This window comes from Sciurus vulgaris (genome assembly GCF_902686455.1).
Source record: "Sciurus vulgaris genome assembly, chromosome: 8".
NCBI lineage: Eukaryota > Metazoa > Chordata > Mammalia > Rodentia > Sciuridae > Sciurus > Sciurus vulgaris.
Genome location: NC_136468.1, coordinates 98,962,963 through 98,986,327, shown reverse-complemented (window position 1 = coordinate 98,986,327; position 23,365 = coordinate 98,962,963). Strand labels below are relative to the sequence as shown.

Here is a 23,365-nt window from a genome sequence, read left to right as displayed (position 1 = left end):
GTGTGCTAGAAATTTTTGATTCAATAGAATTATTTGCTGCTTGTTAGGTACTACATAAATGCCTTTCAATGTTTGAAGATAAATAGGTATTTGGGAACTGTCCAAGGTGCTGAAGAGTCTTACAGATGAGAGCTGTTCAGGAGCCCAGGCTGTCTGGAAACAGCTCCCTCCACCCCCATGCTCCAACCTCTGGCATATATGCAAAGAATTAAAGAATCTTTGTTATTGAGAACTAACCTGTTGTAAAACAACATGGAAACACATTGAATTAGGTATGGAATATGATTCCTTTGTATTGAGTAATAAAGATCTCCGAAACATCCTTTACTGATTCGCCTACTTTCCTATTTCTCTATTTAATTTGACTTTTAACTCTACTCTACTACTTAGGGATAGATATGATGAAAGAAATAAATATGGGGATAAGGGAAGAAAGCAACAGTTTCAAAGTACCACTCAGCAAGGGAATAAAGCAATTTTTTAAAACTAGAGGCAGTGACTCTCAGAACTTTATGGAGTTTTTAAACCATGTGTGCTTTGTGCATGCCTATTAAATTTTTGATATATTCATAATGAGACCTAAAATCACCCTGGCTAGTTTTCTAGGAGAGCTGGAGAACAGGCAGCTTGAAAGGCTGCATCCTTCTCCCCACCCAATGAGAGTACAAGACCCTGAGGGAGGGCGTGGGCGAGAGTAGATTTAATGAGGAAGGAAAACACTCCAACTCCCTCAGGCTGTGTGGGAAGAAAGTGAAGCCTTCGGGACCAGCAGACCAGCAGGGCTTTGGAAACAGCAACTCCTGACACTGATAAATGATTCAATTGGAAAAATCAAGAACCTCTGACCAACACTGGAGCCATGTTATTCCACTGCAGTATTTGACGGGGAAGGAATTTTGTAGGTGGCAGATCCTTCTTGGATCGTGTCCAAAGAGGAATATTGCTAGGCAATTCAGACAACTTAATTATAATTGACTTTCTTTCTCTCCTGTTATCATGAGACCAGAAGATCAGGAGGTAGCATAACAATTTTAATCTTACCTTGTACAGAATGAAATCAAGCAATAAGAGGGAAAATACATGAGTGTAGTCCCAAGGGTGTAGAACTTTGAGTCTGTTTTCCATGTGCACATGCACACACACATGGAATACATAATTCATGGTTGAATTATCGAAATGGTAATTTTCTGAGGAATTTGGAACAAACTTCAAATTCAGTGAAATCTGAGCAGTGAGATAAGGATTTGTTAATTCAAGTCAAAGAGAACCAATGTTGAGTACTGGGATTTGTGAAGACACAGAGGAAGCATGAAAGGAAACAGAGGAACCATTAGAAAAGGATGGAGAAAACAAACATCAGCAGTGTGTGGTGTTATGGAAATAAGACAAGAAAGAGCATTTTCCAAAAAGAGTGGGATGTCAATATGTCAAATGTAGCTAAATGCAGGGAACATAGTTGAAGGAAAAAGAGAATAAGGGGAAGAAAAGCCATAGGGCAGAGTATTATAGAATAGTTAGGTAATGTCAAAGGGAGACATGAAGGTATTTATTCTTTTCAGATTAAAAAAGAATTAAGGTTTAGAGATATCATACAATTCTCCCTAGATCATATAGCCAATTAATGGTACAGATCCTGGCATCTGTTATAGATGAATATCAAATGATGTAAATATACATATAAGGAATTTGTTAATTTATAGCATCTGTGGTTCACATGATGTTAGGGAAATTTTGTTGTGCATCAGGTTTTGTGCAGAGGAAACTAATTCGTGATATATTATAGGTGGAGATTTTCTCTCCAGAGCTTTTTGCCTTTTTGATTCAGGTAGAATTTTAGATGAAATTCAACATGGTTATTACTGAATGATTTATGATACCTTAATACTCATGGGGAAAATTAAAGATTTTAATGTAAGCAGAAAAGAAGAAAGTCATTCAAATTAGCTTCTAGTTTACCTGCTTAAATTGAACTCATCTATTTAAAGTCATTATTGTATACTTGAACATTTTCTTCCACTTATATGTAAAAATCTCTTCTCTACACTTTACAAAAAATATTATTGTTTCCCTTTGGTAAAGTGAAACTAGTATATGGATTGGAGTCTGAATTATTTTGTTTTCTTTCTTATTCTGAAAGAAAAGGCTGTGATTTAAGTGTGGGCTTAAATCACACTTTTGCCATACTTTGTTTCTTGAATATTCAGAAAGGAATGCCCTTCCCTGCTACTCTTTTGCTGTTTCCAGATACTCTGAACAAGCCTGGTGACTCACAGCCATGTTTTCAAGGTGTGTTTCATGTGCCTTTCTGAGGGTAAAAGCATCCTCCTGGGTGGGAAATGAGCTTTGTTTTAGTTTTGTTCCTCTTACATTTTTCCATGCTAGGACCCTTAATAGCAGAGCAGACCAAAAGCTGGAGATGTCTCTGAAGTTCTGACTCTCATATGTGCAGTTTTTTAAAAAAAATTTCTTCAAAACAGGTGTCTTGGTGGCTGTAAAATAAGGATTTTTATTCCAATTTGCTCACCTCTACCTTACTACATTCATGTTACAGACAGATGTTGTAAGTTTATTTCATGGCTCTTTGTATTCCAGAAAAACCGTAGAGCTTCCCCAGGTTCTATGCTTACCCAATTTGAGAAATGTGGTCTTGGGAAATTCATATTCTCCTAATTTTACCTGTTAGGATTTTAGGCTTCAGATTGGTTTGGGTCTGGATTTGTCTGGGAAAATCACATATCTAATTTCAGATGTGATTCTGTCTAAATTGTGTGCTATCTAATGAGACAGATAATTCTGGGGCGCCTCTCCCCCCGCCCCCACTCTCTCCTCTCTCCTCTCTCTCTCTGCCATTTTATCTGTTTGCATCACTTGGGCTTCCATTATCTAACTATCCACTTGGTCCTGAATCTTTCCAGCTTGTTTCTTTTCTGTCATTTTTCTGTAAGAGCCTTCAGTGCTTTCCTGCTCATCAGATCCATTGGGGCCTTTGTTTTGTTAGTGTTCAACCTTCTCCATGTGTTGGCATTTCTGCTACTGGTAGTGACTCATTTCATCAGGAAGTTTAGGCTAACATATGCTGTGGTCAAAACATCTCAGTGGCTTCCCTCGCAGGTGCTTATTCTCACCTATGAAAATGTGAACAACAGCTGTGCTGCACATTCCCTTTTCTTGAGAATTCAGGTCAGAGATGCGGTCCTTGTCGGAAACATCACAGGGTTCATGGGAGAGGAAAAAGAAATGGCAAGACCATGTGATGACTCCTATGGCTGCATCTTGGAAATATAGCATGTCATTTCCACCCATATGTCATAGACCATGTGAATCACTACAACTTAGTCTGATGTTACTGAGATAGGAAGTATAATCTTCTACCCAAAACAGATCTGGTAGGGAGGTGCAGTATAGATTGACAGTAGTAAAATCTTCCAAATATGATTTTTTTTAGTATTTCACCTACAGTAATCCCTTCTTTTCCCAGTGGGATACATTCCAAAACCCCCAATGGATGCCTGAAACCAAAGATAGTACTGAACCTGAGGAGTTCTATTTTTTTTCCTAAATATACACACTTAGGATAAGTTAACTTTTATAAATTAGGTACAGCAAGAGATCAAGAACCATAGCTTACAACCTCAGCTTATGATTTCCTTCTTTCCTTGAGAAGAGAACTTTTACTTTCCACTTGCAGTATTTTATGGTTTCTCTTTGGTTATATCCCAGTTACATTACTTCACCTGTACTTTGAGGCCATTATTAAACAGAATAGGGGTTACTTGAACAAAAGGACTGCAAAGCAGTGGCAGTTGATCTGATAAATGACATAGTTACTAAGTGACTAATGGGTGGGTAGTATATATGGGGTAGATACATTGGGCAATAGGATGATTTATATACCTGGGCAAGACAAAGGGGGACAGCATGAGACTTTGTCATGTTACTGAGAAAGGCACACAGTTTAAAATATGTGAATTGTTTTCTTTGGAATTTCTAATTTAGTGTTATTGGACCATGGTTAACTACTGGTACCTGAACCTGGAGAAAGTGAAATTTCAGATAAGTGGGGTGTGGGGGATGTAGTCAAAATCCGACACCATGCCTATCACATCTTGGGTTCTCAGTAGGGGAAAAGACACTTTTTTATTTCCAAAAATTTTTCTTGGTGGTATTGAGGATTCCAAGTGTTTGTTCATTGTATAACCTTTTATATTTTATCAGTGTTTGTCAGTAACATTTTATCTTTGTTTATCTTCATCTATCTTTTATATTTTATCTGTGTTTATCAATAGTGTGTTCTGCTCCTATAATAGTATAGTTTTCATTTTAGTCATCTTTTTCGCTGCTGTGACTAAATGATCTAACCAGCACAATTGTAGAGGAGAAAACGTTTATTTAAGGGTTCACAGTTTCAGAGGTTTTAGTCAATAGAAGACTGGTTCCATTCCTCAGGGCTCAAGGTAAGGCTGAACATCATGGCAGGACAGGATGCCGGAGGGAAGCAGCTTACATCACAGTGATCAGGAAGGAGAGAGAGAGAGTCTTCACTCTCTGGATGCAAAATATATACCTCATAGCCATGCTCCAATTCACACCTCCTCCAGCTACAGCCTACCACTTCAGTTAATCCTGTCTCATCAGGGATTAACTCACTGTTTGGTTTAAGACTCTGACAACCCAATCATTTCTCCTCTGAATTTTCCTGCTTTGTCTCACACTTGAGCTTCTGGGGGACACCTCACATCCAAACCATAAGTTTTCCACCATACTTTGCTGTTTTGGAAACCCACTATGATTTCTTTCTTTTTTCCTCTAGATTATGGCAGTTTGCCTTCACACTAGATTTCTGAATGTTTCATCAAGTTAAGGGAAATCTAGAGTTTTGATATTAAACCACATTGGGACACTAGAAAAGGAGTCTGTTGTATAGAACTTTGGTGATTTCTGTTTTCACATTCTAAATAGAACCATTTTGGTTGAAATTCATTTGTACCACCAAATGAAGTAACCCTAAGCTTTTCTCTGGTATTAACTGAGGTTACAGATCTGCAAAAATAATGTGAGCTTTACTCAAATACAGACAACCTTACCTGAACTTTACACAGATTTCAGAGAAATAATGTCACTACACCTGCACTCTGCAAATGCTCTATTGAATATGCTTGGAGTCAAGCATAGTCTTAAGGCAAATACTTCACTTCAGTTTCTTTGTATTAATCACTATACATTGTTAAGCATTATGGGCAGTTTATCATTGCTTTGTACTCTAAAACACTTTGTCACAGAGCTAAATGTCATCTGCCTTCCAATAATTTTTTTCTTAGCTATCTCCTACTAGATTATAATTTATTGAGGAAGCAAGTTACCACCCCAACACACATTTTTTAAAATATTAACAATTATTTATTGAATTGAGTATAATTGTTTTAGATCCTATCTTATTATTGAACTCAAGGTGAAGTCATTCTCTGTAATTTTGTTAAATGATTATGCAGTTAAGATATATGTGGTGTTTCTGCACTGAAATTTTATTTCACTCAAGTTAGAATGATAATCATCAAGGGAACACATTATAAATGCTGGTGAGGATACAGAGGGAAATGAACACTTTCACATTGTTGGTGGGGCTGCAAATTAGTATATTCACTATGGAGATCAGTATGGAGGTTCCTCAAAAACTATCCCACACCTTGATAGGTTTCAACATGTACTAAAATCAGCATACTATAGCAGTATAAGGATACCCATGTTTACAGCAGCACAATTTAAAGTAGCTGAATTATGGAACCAACCTAAGTGTCCATCAATAGATAAATGTATTAAAACATTCCTGTGTACATATGTTAATATACTACAGTGAATCTCAATATCATGTACATCCACAAGACTGGGATCCTAATTAGAATAAGATATATTCCATGCTTATATAAATATAAAAAATAGATTCTACTGTCACGTATAACTAAAAACAACAAAAAGAAAAAGAAAAAATAGATGAATGTATTAAGAAAATGTGGTATATATACACAATGAAGCTTTACTCAGCCATAAAAAAGAACGAAATCATGTCATTTGCTGGTAAATGGATGGAACTGAAGAACATCATGCTAAGCAAAATAAGCTGGACTCAGTAAGTCAAGGGTAAAATGTTTTCTTTCATATTCAGAAGCTACAGAAAAAAAAAGTTAAAAAGGAATCTCATGAAAATAGAAGGGAGGCCAGTAAAATAGAGGAAGAGGAACAAGTGAGGGGGAGAAGAAAAGGGAAAGGGTAGGTACTGGCGAATGAAATTGACTTAATTATGTTAGGTGCATGTATGACTATATCACAATGAATCTCACCATTATGTATAATTGTAATGCACCAATTATAAAAAAGTAGGAGGGGGTCCAGTAGAGTACAGGAAGGGGATTAAGGGGAGGAAGGAGAGGAGGGAAAGGAGAGATACTGGGGAATGAAACTGATCAAATCATTTGCATGCCACAATAATCCCATCATTATGTATAATTATAATGCACCAATAAAAATATTAAAAATTGCATGAAGTTTTTATATTTTCATGTCATAGCAGACACTATGGTCAACCCAGCCATTTGCCCCTCGCACGCACCTTCTCAAGCCCACCAGACTGACTCGTAACTTCTAGTATTGACAGCTCATTGCCTGAGGGTTTTCCCTGGCTACTGGAGAACTCTGCTCCTGAATGGACATACTGGGGATTAATGTCCCTCAGGAGCAACCCTTAATCAATAAATGACAAAAGTTGATGGGTAGGTGTCTTTCTCCCTTCGCTCCTCATTTAGAGTGTCTACAGGGTGTTTGGGTGGCACTGTTTCCCTGAGTGCCTGAGGGGGACTGGGATCCAGTGCCTCACAGTCACGCAGCCACTTTGGTTCTTTTCTTTGCCTTGCCTCATGCTTCCACTCTGGTATCATCATTTCCTGGATTGATACCAAATTAAATTCCTTTTAGTGTAGTCTGTATCTTAGAACCTTAGACTTTCTAAAGGGAATCTAAACCAAAACAATCATTCTTATGTCAAAATCTGCCATTTAGCAATTTGTCTATTTTGGTGCAGTCCAATAGAAATACAGTGCAAATCATACATGCAATTTAAAGTGTCCTAGAGGCCACATGAAAAGAGTGTAAAGAAATAAGTGAAGGTGATTTAATAATAACAGTTTTTCAACTCTTATAAAATATCATTTTTACATGCTATTGGTATAGCATGTATTAACGAAATATTTATTTTTTACTGTAAGCCTCTGAATTCTGTTGTGTACAATACCCTGACAGGGTAATACACTTACAGAACAATTCAGTTTGGACTAGGCACATTGCACTGCTTATTTGGCTAGTGGCTACTGTGTTGGAAAGAGGAGATCAGTTGTGTACCATTGTTTCCCACGTGTCAAAATTAAGCCATAGCTCTTGAATTATAGGAGGCTGTATGGTGAATCATATTTTCTACTCTTAACAAAATTTCCTTTGCCTTCTTTTCTTCTTTTAAACTGAATAAAATATCTATAAATATCTAGAATGATGAGCATTATTACCTTGTTTAGTCTGTGTCTACATATTTATGTTCTTTCAAGAATGAGCTCTGGTGATAGTCACTTTGAGTCTTATTGCTTCTTACATGTTTGCCTATAAAACTTAGCCAAATGTTCAGCATCTCTGTGCTTGTGTGCTTTTCAGGCAGAGGGTACCAGACTTCAGCGAGAACTCCGAGGATATTTAGCAGCAATCAAAGGTAATGTGTGTGCGTTGTTTATGGCATGTTACCAAGCACAGGTTATCCTTGGAATGTGCAAGAGACTGGATTGAGTGTTAATTATAAGACCATTTGGCTTTCTGGCAAGTACAGTACTTGAGCACAGGTGTTTCATTCCACCCACTTTCAAATTCCCATTGAAACAATAATCAGAATATACAGGGACAAAATATATCTGCCCTTATGCTGAAAGCTAAGAATATATGCCACCCACATGCCAGAGATTTCTAGGAAGATTTGTTAGACAGTGAGCTTGAGACCTTATATAAGAATTACTGCAGCTGGCTTATATCCTAAGGAAGGGCAGGTTACAAGAGTGGAACACTCACAGACTCACTCCCAAGCCCTCTCATTGGAAGGGGCACAGAATGGCAGCAGAGGCAGGGGGAGGGTTTTCAGGAAACACGGCCCTGGTCTGTCTGTGACTTGCATAAGGCAGCCCTGCCAGTGTGCAGCATGGGGAACAGAGAGGCTCTGGCATTGGTTTCTAGCTTTTGCTGTGCAAGGCAAAGATATGAGACCAGTGGAGGAGGAAAAGAAAAGCACTGGGGAGATACACTCAGCCTGTGCCTTGGGTTCCTCATTCATGAAGTGCTCCAGTTTTCTCCTCAGCCCTCCAAAGCTCTAAAACTGGGATTTTGTGGAATCAGGTTAAATGATTTCCACTCTTCCTGATACTATCATTGGTCTCTGGGTGACATTGACCTCCGATTTACTACAATTGTTTAGCTGGGGTTATTAGTTAGCTATTTTTTACTATCTGAAGAGCAGGAGTCAGGGTCAGGAATGGTCCTTCTTAGGAATTTATTTTTCAGTGGACTTAGGAATAGGATATAGCTGATCATCAAGTGATGAACTATGCTAGAGAAAGAGGTAGATGTTAGAGAAACATTTCAAGTAGGAGAAACAGCCAAAGGATCAGTAGGCAGGAGGAAGCATGGACTCTTTGAGAACCAATAGATCAGTGGTGAAAGCTGAAGACTGGACTGGTTGAGATGTGTAACGGTAGACAGTATTTATATAAAGAAGTGCTTTATGTATCATATCATCTTGGGGTTTTATTCTGTCAGTGTGGAAGGAAATCATTAATAATTGTGGGCAAGGCAATAAGTCACATGATCAAATTAAAACCAGAAAAATAATTATTGAGACTGCAAGGAATTCAGGCTAGAGGAAGTGAAACAACAGGAGATTTATTAGAAGTCCAGTCCAATAGTTTAATCAACATAATAACATTTCTTGAGTACTTATGTGCCAGACACCAAGATGAACTTTTAAGTGCCTCATTTCATGTAATTCTTACCATAACATTATGGAAGATACTATTATTTATTGGCATTTTTATACTTTGGAAAACTAAGATTCAGAGTGATTAGTAGTTTGCCCCAAATCACACAGATGGCATGCTGTAGAACCAAGATTTTAACAAAGGCTGCTTGATTGCAGATAATAGTCTTAATTCTTATGCCATATTGGCTCCAAAAATATTTTTCATAATGATGAATGACATTTGAATGTTTACTATGTGCCAAGTACTTTGCTAAGCCCTGTTCATGGGTTAGATTTTATCTAATATAAATAATAGATGATAAGTACATAGTGCAGGGCAGAGGCAGTAGGCGGGGAAGTAAGGGTCTGGATTTTAGCCCCAGATAGAATTGATGTGTCTTGGTGACACATTCACTTTGGGATGATGACCTAGGATGACTCCCAGTACTCTAACTGGGAAAACTGGATGCCATTCATGAGGATTGGGAAAAGGAAGAGGAATAGATGTAGATAGGAAATATAGGAGTGTGTTTTAGTGAGGTTTGGGATACTGGTAAGATATTCATGTGGTGATGTTAGTAGGAATTTTGAATTAGGATTCGTTAGTGTATGTGAGCAGTGGAGGCCAAACCCATGGAGAAGAACACAGAAAATCTTTCTCTAAGTGGAGCATGGCCCAGATGGCATAATTAATATGTATTGGTTGCATGTGACTTTGCAGTCATAACCCAGGGGCTATGGCTGACTGTTCTTGAGCTACCTCACCAGCTGCTTATTTTTTCTACTTTTGCTATACTTGCTTTTCTCCTTGAAATTCTAAGAGTAAAACTTCCCTTCCTGCTTTCCTCTGAGGCAGCTGCTATCTTCCTAAATAGCTATCTTCTAAACAAGGGGGAAAGGCTGCTAGATATTTGCCATACTTCAGACATTCTTTTAATGGTTCATCATTGCTGTTGGTTAATGTCATAATATATTTAAACCGAGCTATTTTTAACTAGAACATATACCCTCAGGCTGTGCAAGCAGAGAATACTCATGTAGTACTGCAATATATGCAACCAATCTTAGAGGATGAAAATAGAAACTCACAAATTTGACTGCAAATGGAAATAGAAGATGTTACATTAGATGCCTTTGGATAAGGTTCAAATTTTTGAATAGAGGGAAGAAGTTCCATCCAGTAGTAAAATAATAATTCTTCTACATAGGATGCTGCACAGGGGTTTGCAGTTTGGAAATCACTGATCTTTTAAGAAAGTATTTGGTATTAGTATTCAGCATATATTCTGCTTTAAGTTGCAGAGTTACTTTGAAGGAATTCGACTTTTAGCTTTTAGATATTTTTTCTCTATTATTTTGTGTCAGCAGAGTAAGTTCTTGTCTTTCTCTGTCTTGTGCTGCAGGATAATGTACAAAGAATAGAAATGTATTGGGCTCATGGTTCTAGAGACTGGGAAGTCTAAGATCCAGGGGTCCCATCTGGTGAGGGTTTTCTTGTTGCATCACAACATCCCACGGGCAAGAGAGAATAAGAGAGGGGGACAAATTCATCCTTTATAAAGATGATCCCACTTTCACAATAACGAACACATTGCTTTGATAACAGTATTAATCTATTCATGAGGACAAAGCTTCCACATCCCAGTCACTTCTTAAATGTCCTGCCTCTTAATGCTATTGAGTTGGGCACTGAGTTCCCCACACATAAGCTTTGGGAGACGCAGTCAAACCACATTTCTCAGTTGCTGAAAACTCTGCTGTCTGTGTCTTCTTGGGAGTGAGGCTTGAGCTTGCTTACTTGTGTAACCATCAAAGTGCTTCCTGTGGACTAGATGTCCCAGAAACAATTTCTAAGTCACAATGACTTCTTTTCAATTATCCATCACTACTTATCCACACAGTTAACAAGTAGTTATTTTTGGCTGCTAGTAGACATATTTGCTGCAACATTGTACTTTCAATCTTCATGATTGAAGTCTTGGATAATTTTATTTTGAGCTAACATCAGTTTCATTTTTTTACCACAAAGGTCATTTGTCCTCCAATGCCATCATTTCTATTTTCCTCTTAAGACATTGTTAAGAATTGGTCTATATAGCTATTTACAATTTCCATCAGACTCAAGACAAAGACTTGAAGGAACTTCATAAGCCATTTGGTGTCTGAATTGTAGAAGGCGACCAACTAATGATTAACTTTTGGCATGAATTTGAGGGCTATATTTCTTGATATAGATTTACTTGTGCCTGGGTGGGAATAATTGTAGTACTTGGGATAATGTAGCTGTCATCTCAGTGGTGACCCTGTCATGAGGGAAAATATTCTCACTTGTTGGTATTCACAGTGTGAGGGGATGGGTGCAGAATTTTGCATCACTGTTGGCTGTCTCTACACCTGCATGAGTTTCATCAGAGTCCCCAAAGACTTCAATCATCAGGGATCTTCCCTGCCTTCTCTCTGGAAGGGTTAGCCAGCTCACTTTAACTGCATGGGCTGTAAGCCTCATTTTCAAGGGCATCCTTGACAATGCTCAGTGATTTACACTCTTAATGGAGAGAAGGTACAGGCTGTTGCATCTCATGTGACTCTGAAACGAATTCTCAAACCTCTGCGGTTTAAGGACCAAGCATTTACCTATAGTTGTCAGGGGGAGTGAAGGGGGTTGTTCTCTACCATTAGAATGAAATAGTATGATAAAATACCAAATTTCAAGTGACTTTATCCATGTTCTTCCAGGATATACTTCCATCATTTCAGACCTCTTTTATTGTGCCCTTTTGTTTCAGCACTGAGCCCAGAATTGATTTCTTTCCAAAAGCCATGTGGTTCAGTTTTCAGTTTAACCAGTGATTTCCATCTTCAGTTCACTGGGGTTTGGTTTTCTCTCTTCTTCTTTTATTCATCCCCTTTTCATACCCACTAGAGACAAAGGCTAAGACACCCACCTGGGCAGGTTCCACCTTCCAGCTACTAGGTAGAATTTGGTACCAGACAGGCACTTCTGCAAGCTCCAGTCATTCCTGGTACCTTGCTCTGGATTCTGCCATGCAGGTCTCTGCCATGAATCCTCTCCATGGTGATTCAGCACTTAACCTTTGTGATTTGCAGTGGGGTAGGGAGACTGGAAAAGACTTGGTGATACTTTAAATCACCATGTTACACTCAAATTTTATATCTTTACTATTATTAATAGCCATGTTGTTGCAACACACCAAATTTGTCTGAAAGGAAAATTTAGACTTATAGGCTTAAGAACTCTAAGCTTTCTGAGAGTTTTGATTTAAAATGGTATTTAGCACAGTGGCATATGCTTATAATTCCAGGTATTTAGGAGGCTAAGGCAGGAGAAACTCAAGTTCAAGGCTAGTCCCCACAACTTAATGAGACCCTGTCTCAATATAAAATAAAAAGGGCTGACCATGTAGCTCAGTAGTAGAGCGTTTGCCCATATGCATGAGACCCAGGGCTTGATTCTCAGGATCACAAAAAAAAAAAAAAAAAAAAAAAAAAAAAAAAAAAATTAAAACTGAGTTCGTGGTTTCAATCAAATTGGAAAAAATGTGGACTCTTTTTTTTTTCTTTTAAAAAAATTTAAGCCATTTAAATTTGAACCATTTTAAGCATTTTTATTATTTTAAGCCATATAACTACCTTCAGCTGTGCTGACCTAATGTCCTGTTTATTTTGTTTTTATCCAAACATGCCTTGTTTCTTACACTTGAAGTAAGTTAAGACTGACTTTATTTTCAGAACTCTGCAGTTTTATGGACGAATACAGTTCTCACTGTTCTACACATTTGTGCTTGGATGCCATTTGTTGAGTGATAATAGGACACATTATTATTTTTAATGTATTTTTCAGAATAGGGCATGGTGTTGATTTTTTTTGTCAAAGTCACAGGGTATATCATCATGTAAATAATGTACAATGTGATAAGTTTTAGAGACCTTCAAGGAAAGATGTGACTGACTGTAAGTGGCAGGTTGCCTTCATGATTTTTCCTTAAATATTTAGCAATATTTTAAGATTTTTTTTCTCACTTAGGAAAAGAGGGGAAGCTGGATGCAATTCCACATCCATTGTAAAGTAATGGGAGTTGTTTTTCTCCAATATCAGGCATGCAAGAAGCCTCAATGAAGCTCACCGAGTCACTGCACGAAGTCTATGAACCAGACTGGTATGGGCGGGAAGATGTCAAAATGGTTGGAGAGGTAAGAACTGGGGTGGCAGTGTGTGGGCGGCTGGGGTGGCTTCTGAGAGATTCCCCCTCAGTCCTGCTCCTTCCACCTGTCCCCTGTTCCCTCTTCCTCCTTCATAGCCTAATCTTAGGGGGAGATCAGGTACCCAGAAGGTGACAGGCAGTTCTGCAACCTGGTCATCCCATACTCAAATGAGAGGTGAAGATGATTATAAAGCCACTGGAGTAGAGAGCTGTAAGCTAAAGATTGTTTTTCTTCAAGATAACAGTAACTTGCATATGGGCAAGCACTCTACTACTGAGCTACATGGTCAGCCCTTTTTATTTTATTTTGAGACAGGGTCTCATTAAGTTGTGGGGACTAGCCTTGAACTTGAGTTCCTCCTGCCTTACCTCCTAAATACCTGGAATTATAAGCATATGCCACTGTGCTAAATACCATTTTAAATCAAAACTCTCAGAAAGCTTAGAGTTCTTAAGCCTATAAGTCTAATAAATTTTCCTTTCAGGCAAATTTGGTGTGTTGCAAAAACATGGCTATTAATAATAGTAAAGATATAAAATTTGAGTGTAACATGGTAATATAAAGTATCATCAAGTCTTTTCCAGTTTCCCTACTGGAGCTATACCTAGCCTTTTTTGGTCTTATACTACAAGTATTAGCAGCCCATTTCTTGCAGAACCTGATTATGGGTGTGATTTTACACAGTAACATCACCCATTAGTCCCTAAATCCCCTGCTGACCAACTGTCTCTGACTTAAGAGGCAGCAACTCTGAAGAGCATCCATTACATTACTAAAATTAATTCTTTAGTTTTATTGGACTTTACTCTCCTCTTCTACAAAATGAGAGTAGTCATTGTACATACTCATAACACTTTTGGGTCTATGTGTTCATGTCCCCAGTCAATGCTTAGAACTTGTTTGGATCACTGATGTGATAAAGCTGCCAGCCACAAGTTCTCTCATCTCCAAGTCCTTTGTTAAAAAAAAAAAAAAGAGCAGTTGTCAGTCATGTCCTCCACATTGGGTGAGTGACTGCAGCTCCTTTAGGTACAGCAGAACTGAACCAGTTATGGCAGTCAAAGCTCAGGAAAGTCTAGGCAGCCTTTCACAATATGAGGCAACAATGGAGTCCCAGGCTGACATCCCAACATTGATCTTCATAGTCTCATTAGGACAGATAAAAACAGAGATTTATTTATGAGAAAAGCTATCATTGGCCCTATTACATCTTTCAAAGACTTTCAGGATGTGGATTTGGCAAAAACATTTTCCACACATCATTTTCAAATGCAGTTATTAAATTATTGTATCTTCTTACAAGTTTTTTTCTGATATAAAGACTGTTTCAACACTGTATTCCTAAATGCTTAATTCACTTTGTAAATTTCTGATTAATGGTGTATTATTAAAAATTAAACACAAAAGAGAAATTTTTAAGGAAATAACAGAAACTTGTGTAAATATCTTTTCAGAACACTGCATCATTATAGTCTACATATGGCAAATGTTGATTCCTTTAGAAAATGGTTTCTATCTTACCTCAGTCCTTGTGGCTGACAGGATCCTTGAATCCTTTGTTGCAGATGCAAAAATGAGTTCTTTTGATGATGAAGGACCTGGACATTTTAGGTTCAGAGAATCTACTCACATCAGAAAATAAACCTTTTCTACAGTGGATTTAAATTTCCTTGATTGCATAAAATTCCTGAATTGAGGATTGTAACAATTATGACTAGTTTTTGAAGTATGAAAACAATACAAAAGAAAAATTTGAAAAGTGTTCTTTAACAAAATAGAAACATCTCTTACATAAAGGAATTTGGAGTCAGATGACATGGTGGACCTACAAGTATCAGAGCCTTGTCTTTGCTATCCTTAGCCTGCTCCTTCAGGTTCAAGAGGAACACTGGACATTAACTCTCATTTCTGTATTCTATTCAGCAAGAATGAACTCTGGAAGATGGGCCGAACCCATTCTCTCCTTTATGGGACACTTCCTAAAAGTACATCACTGGCCATTTTGTCACATGGCTACCCTTAGCTAAAGGAGTCTGGAAATTAAAATCTTTATCCTAGGCAGGCGTGTGCCCAACTAAAATTGGAGGTTCAATTATTGAGAAGAAAAAAGGGTAGACTGAGGAATAAGCAGCAGATTGTATCAGAAGACCCCAAATGTAGCAGTGGGAGAAATATGGAGATAATATTCTTGAGCACCTGCTAGGTGCCTGGGATTCTGTGAAGCATTTTATCTTGTCTAATTATTTAACTGGGGAAATTGAAATTCAGGAAGTTTCAGTTTCCTGAAGTTACACAGCTGGAATATGAATCCCACTCTGGTGAGGCATCCTGAAATAATAAGTAGATCATGAGCTTTGAATTCAAGGAAATAAAAATGGGTACAAACTTAGGTTTTTCTTTTATCCACTGTATGACCTTGGCCAAGTTAGGTAGCTTCTCTGGATTTCAATATTCTCTTGTATACATTGGCAATCCCACATTTTCCTCATAAAACTATCATGAAAATTAAATGCCTACCCCCACACATAAATCTTTGACTGAGTAATTGTAGCACTAGGATCAGTAATAAAAATAATAATGTTCATGTGTGTTTATCACAGTTGATAGTCCATAAATGGTAAGATTCTTCCCAATATGACTGTAAATTTTTTGCTAGCTCTTTGAAAAAACTTCATCTATGGTTCATGATTTGTTTCTATCTGGGTTGATTTTGAATTTATTGAATTCCTTCAGAGAACTAATTGTCTCAATAGATTTCTTCAGTCTTTTAGCTCCAAAGTCCATCTATAGGGATTTGGGGGCACTTTGAAGATTCTATATTCTTTATTCATTCAGAATCAGAAATATGTTTTTTTTGTTTTTAAAGTAAGCTGAGATCTTAGCTTGTATTGTTAATTAGAACTGTGACCAAATTGCCTTGAGATTTTATTGTATTCTTAAATTATCTACATTATTTCTAGTATCTAATGTCTGGGAGAGTATTATTCATCTAATTTTACAGTTTCAAATGTTTTAGAATTTTAGTTTAGGGAAAGGCATCCAATTAAAGTAATTCAGCAGGTATCTCTTTATTTTTCCTTTTCTTTTAGAAATGTGATGTGCTATGGGAAGACTTCCATCAAAAACTAGTGGATGGATCCTTGCTGACGCTGGATACCTACCTGGGCCAATTTCCTGACATAAAGGTATTTTAGTCTGTGTGTACAAAGGGAAGAATGAATGGTCTTATGTAGTTATGAAACATGGGGAAGATAAGGGAGAATTAAAAGTTGTCAAACTGACATCAAAGATAGTGGTAACTTTTCATTTATTTAAACAAGGGATTTTTTTATTCTATTCCTATCAGTTTGAAATGAAATCTAGTTACAAAAATTACATTGTCTGCTTTAGCGAACTGCTTCAGCTTTTTTTTCTTTTCAGAAGTCTTTTACAGTCTGTCGATACAAAATCCCAAATCAGAGGTACAAAAAAATTCCAATCTTCTTGATATTTAAACTTTTTATTATGTAGCATTGAATAGGATTTCCACTAAAATGAAGCAGTAATCACACAGAAGGGAGAAACTTCATTGTAACCAGATGGCAAACTCTTATTTTTCCTGTTTATTAGGTATTTTGCATGTGGTCATGGTGCAGCTGGGTAATTTTCTTCTCCTTGAAATATTAATATATAACATTTTAAATATATTTGCATCTGGACCCAAGAATATCTCATCTAATACATTTATCATATTTGACACACGTGTAAAATAAAAAATAGGTAAGTGTGTGTTCTAGAATTGGGTAAAATAGACAAGTGCATAGTCTAGATTTGGAACTGACACTGGAGGTGAAGATGATTTTTTGAACCATTTGGGTATCATTACACATACTCTGACCACACTCATTTGTTTTCCCTACTCAAGGTGAAGTGCCAGGTAAGTAGCAATGTGCTGTCTTTCTGGCAGAGTGAGGAGGCTATGAACCAACATCAGAGTGCAGTGTCTCATTAGGTGTCTTCTGGTGCTATCTGGTTACAATGGAGTTTCTTCTTTCTGTGTGATTACTGTAGCCATGACAAAACACTGCTGCAGAAATGTGCAGCAGCCTAGGCCATGAGACATTTCAAAGCTTCTTAGCCAAAACAACACTCATAATGATGACTTATGTCTTCCTGTCCCCACAGACTTTAGGGTTTAAGGGGCACTGGACAATGGATCAACCTAAATGGATCAGTCTGAACACCTTACTCCTCTTGGCAAAATGCCACAGAGATCCATGTTATGGGTTATCAAGGATGTTAGCATAACAGATAGAAAGTGCTTTTCCTGAATCTGTATTTTCCTTGACTCTCTGTATTGGTGTCTGCATCAGACAAAACACAGACTGGCTGGTACCAAAGTCCTCACCAGTGGGCTCACTCAGAGATTTTTGGAGGCCTCTTGAACATTGTGCTAGTCTAGCTCTTTTTCTGTTTTTAGCAACCTCTGGGTATGTGGAAAATGCTGGACCTCATTAATGTTCTGAGACAAATGGGACTGAAGTCATTTCTCCAAGCAGTCCCCCAAAAGTAGGATCATTGGATGCTTTCTGACATTTTCTTTCTCCAGGTAGAAATTGGGATCTTTTACTGAGCTTGAAGAATGAGTTGCAGTGAATAATTGGGTAGTAGAGCAAACTGCCATCTTAGTTCTCTCTGGTGTCCAGGTGGCTAGAGTACACAGTTAGTATTCCAAGACAGAAACCAGTCTGGAAAAGTTGATTATTGGGAAGGTGACGCAACCCTTTCCCTCCCCAGGTAAAAGCTGGGAGTTGGGGTTTATTGCCCACTTATTTTTGGCTGAATTAGGGGAAGCAACTATTGCAAGTGGCTGCATGCTAGTTGAAACCATTCCAACCACTGCTTTGATTTGCACTCTCTCAGAATGCAGGAACCTTTCAACTATTTTCTGGGTTTCACAACAGAAATTGATTCATGCGGTACTGCTGAATGGTATATCGATGTAGGAAGAGAAGCCAGGTCATATCCTATACCTTCTGATAGCAATTCTATTAAATAGCTGTTACATTTCATTCTATTAAATTTAATCTCCATAAAAATTAATATTCAATAAATCAGAAGAAGATAATGAAAACTATGTCCCCCTACCAGAAAATTCCAAAGCAGCTTGCTAATTAATTCATAGGTTATATATTTATAGTAAGCAAAGGAAGGCTATAATTGCCTGGAGAAGACGACATTTGAATGATTTTCAAGTTTCAGGAACAAAAGCTTGGTATCATCAACAAATCATAAAGATCTCAGATATTATAGCACTGCCCAGAGACAGTTGTTTAGAAATTGAACCTGTTCTCTAGACGCATATAATTTCAGAAGAAAAACACACAGAAGTACCTGTGGTAAAACATAGATTTTTAAAAAAAGCCTTGGTAGATTATATTGATTCATTCTTTTAGTTTATTCCATGTCAAAAAGATAAAGAACTCAGTAGAGATTTTACTTAAGCAATTATTTTTTTGTGATCCATGGTTGATTTCATAGAAAGATGACCCTCCAGTTGCTGAATCATCTAGAGATTCAGAAATAATATCATCTAGGTCTTTTGCTAGATACCCTGACTGTAAATATCTGTCATGCTTTTACATGCATCATGGAAAGAGACTGAATCAATTTCTCTTCCTTCTCCTCTCTTCTCTCCCTTTCTCTTAAGCCACATTTAGAAGAGTAAAATTTACACAGAGGCTATCAATAAGACAGAGATTTGGGAAACCATATAAGACAACAAATAATCCAGGAAATTTCAGTGTATACCTAGAAAGTGATATTTTGGAACTGGAGAGTGAATAGATAGCTGTATTTAATATTTGGAAGATTTTTCTTGTGTGAAAATAGACAAGTCATTCTGCACACATTACATAGTAGGCATAGATTCCCTCACTTTATAAAATGAGCCCTGAGTGATTATGTAATGAATGAATGAAAAGGAACATAACAATTAAAAATACTGAGTGGAAAATTTTCAAAACATGGAACTTAATTGATTTCCTTGATCTCATTAAAATCAACAGTCCATGTGCAATTAAAACCTCAGGCAAATTTCCAAATATTTACTGCAGCTTATCAGTGTGTGTTATGAAATACCCATTCATAAGGGGATGATGTTTGACTTTTCCAGCTGTGATTGGCAGGGCACCTTGTGTTATGGTTCCCATTATGCAGCATTGACATCTGAAGTTAATGTTATAAAAAGAGCCAGCTTGTCACCAACCCAGGCAGGCTTACAACTGTGAGAAGTTATTGTAAAATGTAGGTTAGATTCCATCTTGGTGGTTGTGCATGAGCAGCTAAGCATATATTTACTGCAGTGTGCCAAATGAGTTTCAAATTGGGGTTATTATTGAATCATAAAAAATGTATAATAAGTTGTTTTCTTAACTGCAGAAATTCAGTGCACCAAGGGAAATCTCAAGAACTTTTACTTAAATTTATTACTTAATGTAAGTTTAATATTAATTTACATTCAATTTATTTAATTTATTTAATTAAGTGTACTATTGGATGGTTAAATAAGAATGGTATCATGTTCCAAAGCTAATGTGTGTGAATTCTACTCTTGTGAGATTTGAATTTTCCCCCCAATTTCCCAAATATCCTGTAAGAAAAGAATTAAGATTGATTTATTTTTCCACCACAAAAACATATGTGTCACAATGAGTGATGACCTTTAAAATAGTCGCTTCTACCCTGGTAAGCTATCCTCTGTAATTGACTTGTCAGTTACACAAGAAAACGAGTCACATTATTTACTTCACTTCTTGTTTTGGAACAAAAATAAAATTACTCTTCCACCTGATTCCCAGACTTAGAAGTAATTGAATTTCGTCCCTTTCAAAATTTAAATTCATCTTCAGAGAGTCAGGATTTGCTACTGGGAAGACATTAAAGATGTTCCCAGTCCAGAAGGCAAGTCTACAAAGCAGAGCTTTGTAAGAGCTGCGTATAGTCACACAGACCATTGCCTCTAGTGTCATGGCTCCTGTGAAGGTGACCATTAGATGTTTGCTAAAAATAATGATCATTATCATTGTGCCCTGCCTGGGCTATATCATGCATCTTTAAGCAACTCTGGCCATGTCACAAAGCTTTTCACTGTTAACACCAGTTGAAAGTGGGAGGTGTGGGTAAAAATGAAAGTGATTGAAAGCAACTCAACTAGAGTAAATGCCCCAACCCATGCATCACCAGGTCTGAAGGGACTGCAGAGGAATAGCAGAGTGATGGGTGGTCATTAACTCAATGAGTCTGTCAGAGTGATTGGAAGGGCACTAACCACACTCAAGAGCAGGATAGGTCAGGTGAGGCAGGTGATGGTTCTAGAAATATAAGGCACTTAACTTTGAGAGTAAGTGCCCTTCTTAAATTTTGCATTTTGTTTCACTTGCCTCACCCTCCCCTTGGTGCTAGTTGTGGGTCTGATTCCTAATCCAGTGCATATTTTGCCACAGATTTGCTGAGCAATTCTGGACAAGTTAGGAATTACTCTCATGCAACTCCATATTCTCTCCAAGTAAAATGGGGACAATCTCTGCCACATCTATACTATAGGTTGCTGTGAGGATCTGTGGGATGTGAAACATAAATATTCACATTATTGTTTCTGCTTCTTCCTACCATTTCAAATTCTAATGGTTTTTAATGTGTATTCTCCATCAATAGTAGTTATTATTAGACTAGGCAAGCATAACTGGACTTCTGGGGAGAATTTTTAAAAGGATAGTTGTCTAGGCCTGGTCTCAGATTAATTAAATCCTACCTTGCCCTGTCTAACTTTATATATTTTACACCACTTCATACCTCATCTAAGAACCTTGCAACACACACTTCTAGTTCACCCTTCTCTTTGTGCTACTTTTGAATTTATTTTCTATAAGGGACTGAATCCAGAGGTACTTAACCACTGAGCTACACCCACAGTCCTTTTTATTTTTTCTTTTGAGGCAGGGTCTTGCTAAGTTGCTTTAGGACCTTGCTAAGTTGCTGATACTGACCTTGAACATGCAATCCTCCTGCCTCAGCCTTCCAAGCCCCTGTCGTACCCTGCCAGACTTGTGCTACTATTTGAATACATGTGCTACTATTTGAATACTATTCTTTTACATGTGTTATAAACCCCACAATACATTGTTTCTATTTTTGACTTTGAATGATCAATGACCTATTCAAGAAATTATAAGAAGGGGAAGACAATCTTATATATTTACATCGATTTTTATTCTTTCTAGTGTTCATTTCATTGTGTAACTACACTTAGATTAAAATTATTTTTTTAAAGATGATACAATGTGGGTTTTTTGGGCACAATACCTTTATTCTATTTATTTATTTTTTAATGTGGTGCTGAGGATTGAACCTGGTGCCTCACATGTGCTAGGCAAGCACTCTACTGCTGAGCTACAACCCCAACCCTAGATTAAAATTCTTATTCTGGCAATGGATTCCCTAGTTTTTGTTAATCTGAAAATATCATTTGTTTTGCTTTCATCTTTAATATTTTGATTGGGTGTTGAATTCTGAGTTGGTAGATATTTTATTTTTTATTTTTCAATATTTTGAAGATGTTCCATTGTTTTCTGCCCTTCATAGTTTCTGAAGATTGGCATCCTGTAATTCTTATTTTTATGTTTTCCTTTTTTCTTGATTTTAGGAAGTTTGACTGTTATATCTAGATGTGTATTCATTGGTATTTTTTCTTTTGGAAGATTCTCCAAGTTTCTTAGATCAGTTAGTACTTTGATGTCATTATTTTATAAAATTCTTAGCTATTATCTCTTCAAATATTTCTTTGACTCTCCCTCTAATCTCTTCAATCACATTATGTTAGATTACTTATATCTTATTATTGCTCTTGTGTGCTCAATTCTTTGTGGGCTTTTGTTCCTTTCAACTCTATTTTCTCCTTATATTTAAGGGGAATAATTTATCTTCACCTATCTACATAGTTGCATCATTTCTTTATTCAGGTATTTTGAGTCTAGCTATGGATTCATGAGGGGAATTTTCCTATTCTAATATTTTAACATTTTTATAGCATTTACATTTGCTTATTAAGGTTCCCATGTCTGGGCTGAAATTCTCCATCTGTTTATTTATGTCTTCTACTTTTTCAATTTAGATACTTTAACATATTATTCACAGTTATTTTAAAATTCCTACTTGTTACTTTCAATATCTAGGTAATTTGAGTCTAATTCTGTTTATTGTTTTATTTTTTTCTTTTGTTTTAGTGTGTTTTATAATTTTCAATTGAATAGACATTATGAATAGTATACTAAAGACTGAAGTACTATTTATGACTAGAAACAGGCAAGTCCTTTTGTCTGGCTGTGTGTGACTTGGAATTGATCTACTTAGGACTTGAACTGAACTTGTTTTTTGTTGTTGCTATTGTTGTTTTCAGTATGCTATGGCTCATAAAATTGGACTACCTTGTGCTTATATTCCAACACCTATAGTGTTTACACTCTTGGGTCAAAACCTGGTTTTTACTTCTTCTTTGACCCATTTATTGGGTCCTTGGGTGTGGAGGGTTTTTCTCAGTGCTTCTGTTCTTTTCCCTATTAGATTTAAGTTTTCCTTCTATGCTTATATCATATTTTGCTCACTTGTCCTTCCTCCAATGTTTGGCAGCTATTGCTCATTTAGCCATTCTTTTTTTTTTTTTTTTCTTTTTACCAGTGAGTGAATCCAGAGGCACACCACTTAGTTGCCTTGCCTCCCCAGCCCTTTTAATTTTTTTTTTTTTTTTTTTCATTTTGAGAAAAGGTCTTGCTAAATTGCTTAGGGCCTTGCTAAGTTGCTGAGGCTGGCCTTAACTTATGATCCTCCTGTCTCAGCCTCCCAAGCCTCTGGGATTATAGGAATGCACCATCTGTAATCCCAAGTAAAGCAATTCTATACTTGTGGATGCAGGGCTTGTCTATGTATCCTCTCTCAGTACTAGTCAAAGTCTGCCTCATATTCATGGTTGGTCTTAAGCAGAAGTCTCCTTTCCCAGATAAAGTGAAGCAGACCCATGTTTATCATAGGAGTCAGGACTTGGGCCCAGAAAGATTTTATTCTGCTTCC

General features: G+C 37.1%; 1 protein-coding gene across 7 annotated transcripts in view; it reads left to right on the top strand.

Moving 5' to 3' along the window:
- The window catches only part of AMPH (amphiphysin), a 221,793-nt gene that overhangs the window by 123,349 nt on the left and 75,079 nt on the right, over positions 1-23,365 (top strand). For all 7 annotated transcript variants that reach the window (XM_079151757.1, XM_079151756.1, XM_079151754.1 and 4 more), the window contains exons 3-5: positions 7,693-7,747; positions 13,155-13,249; positions 16,351-16,446. In XM_079151757.1, coding sequence (XP_079007883.1) covers positions 7,693-7,747; positions 13,155-13,249; positions 16,351-16,446 — 246 coding nt within the window. The remainder of the gene's footprint in view (positions 1-7,692; positions 7,748-13,154; positions 13,250-16,350; positions 16,447-23,365) is intronic.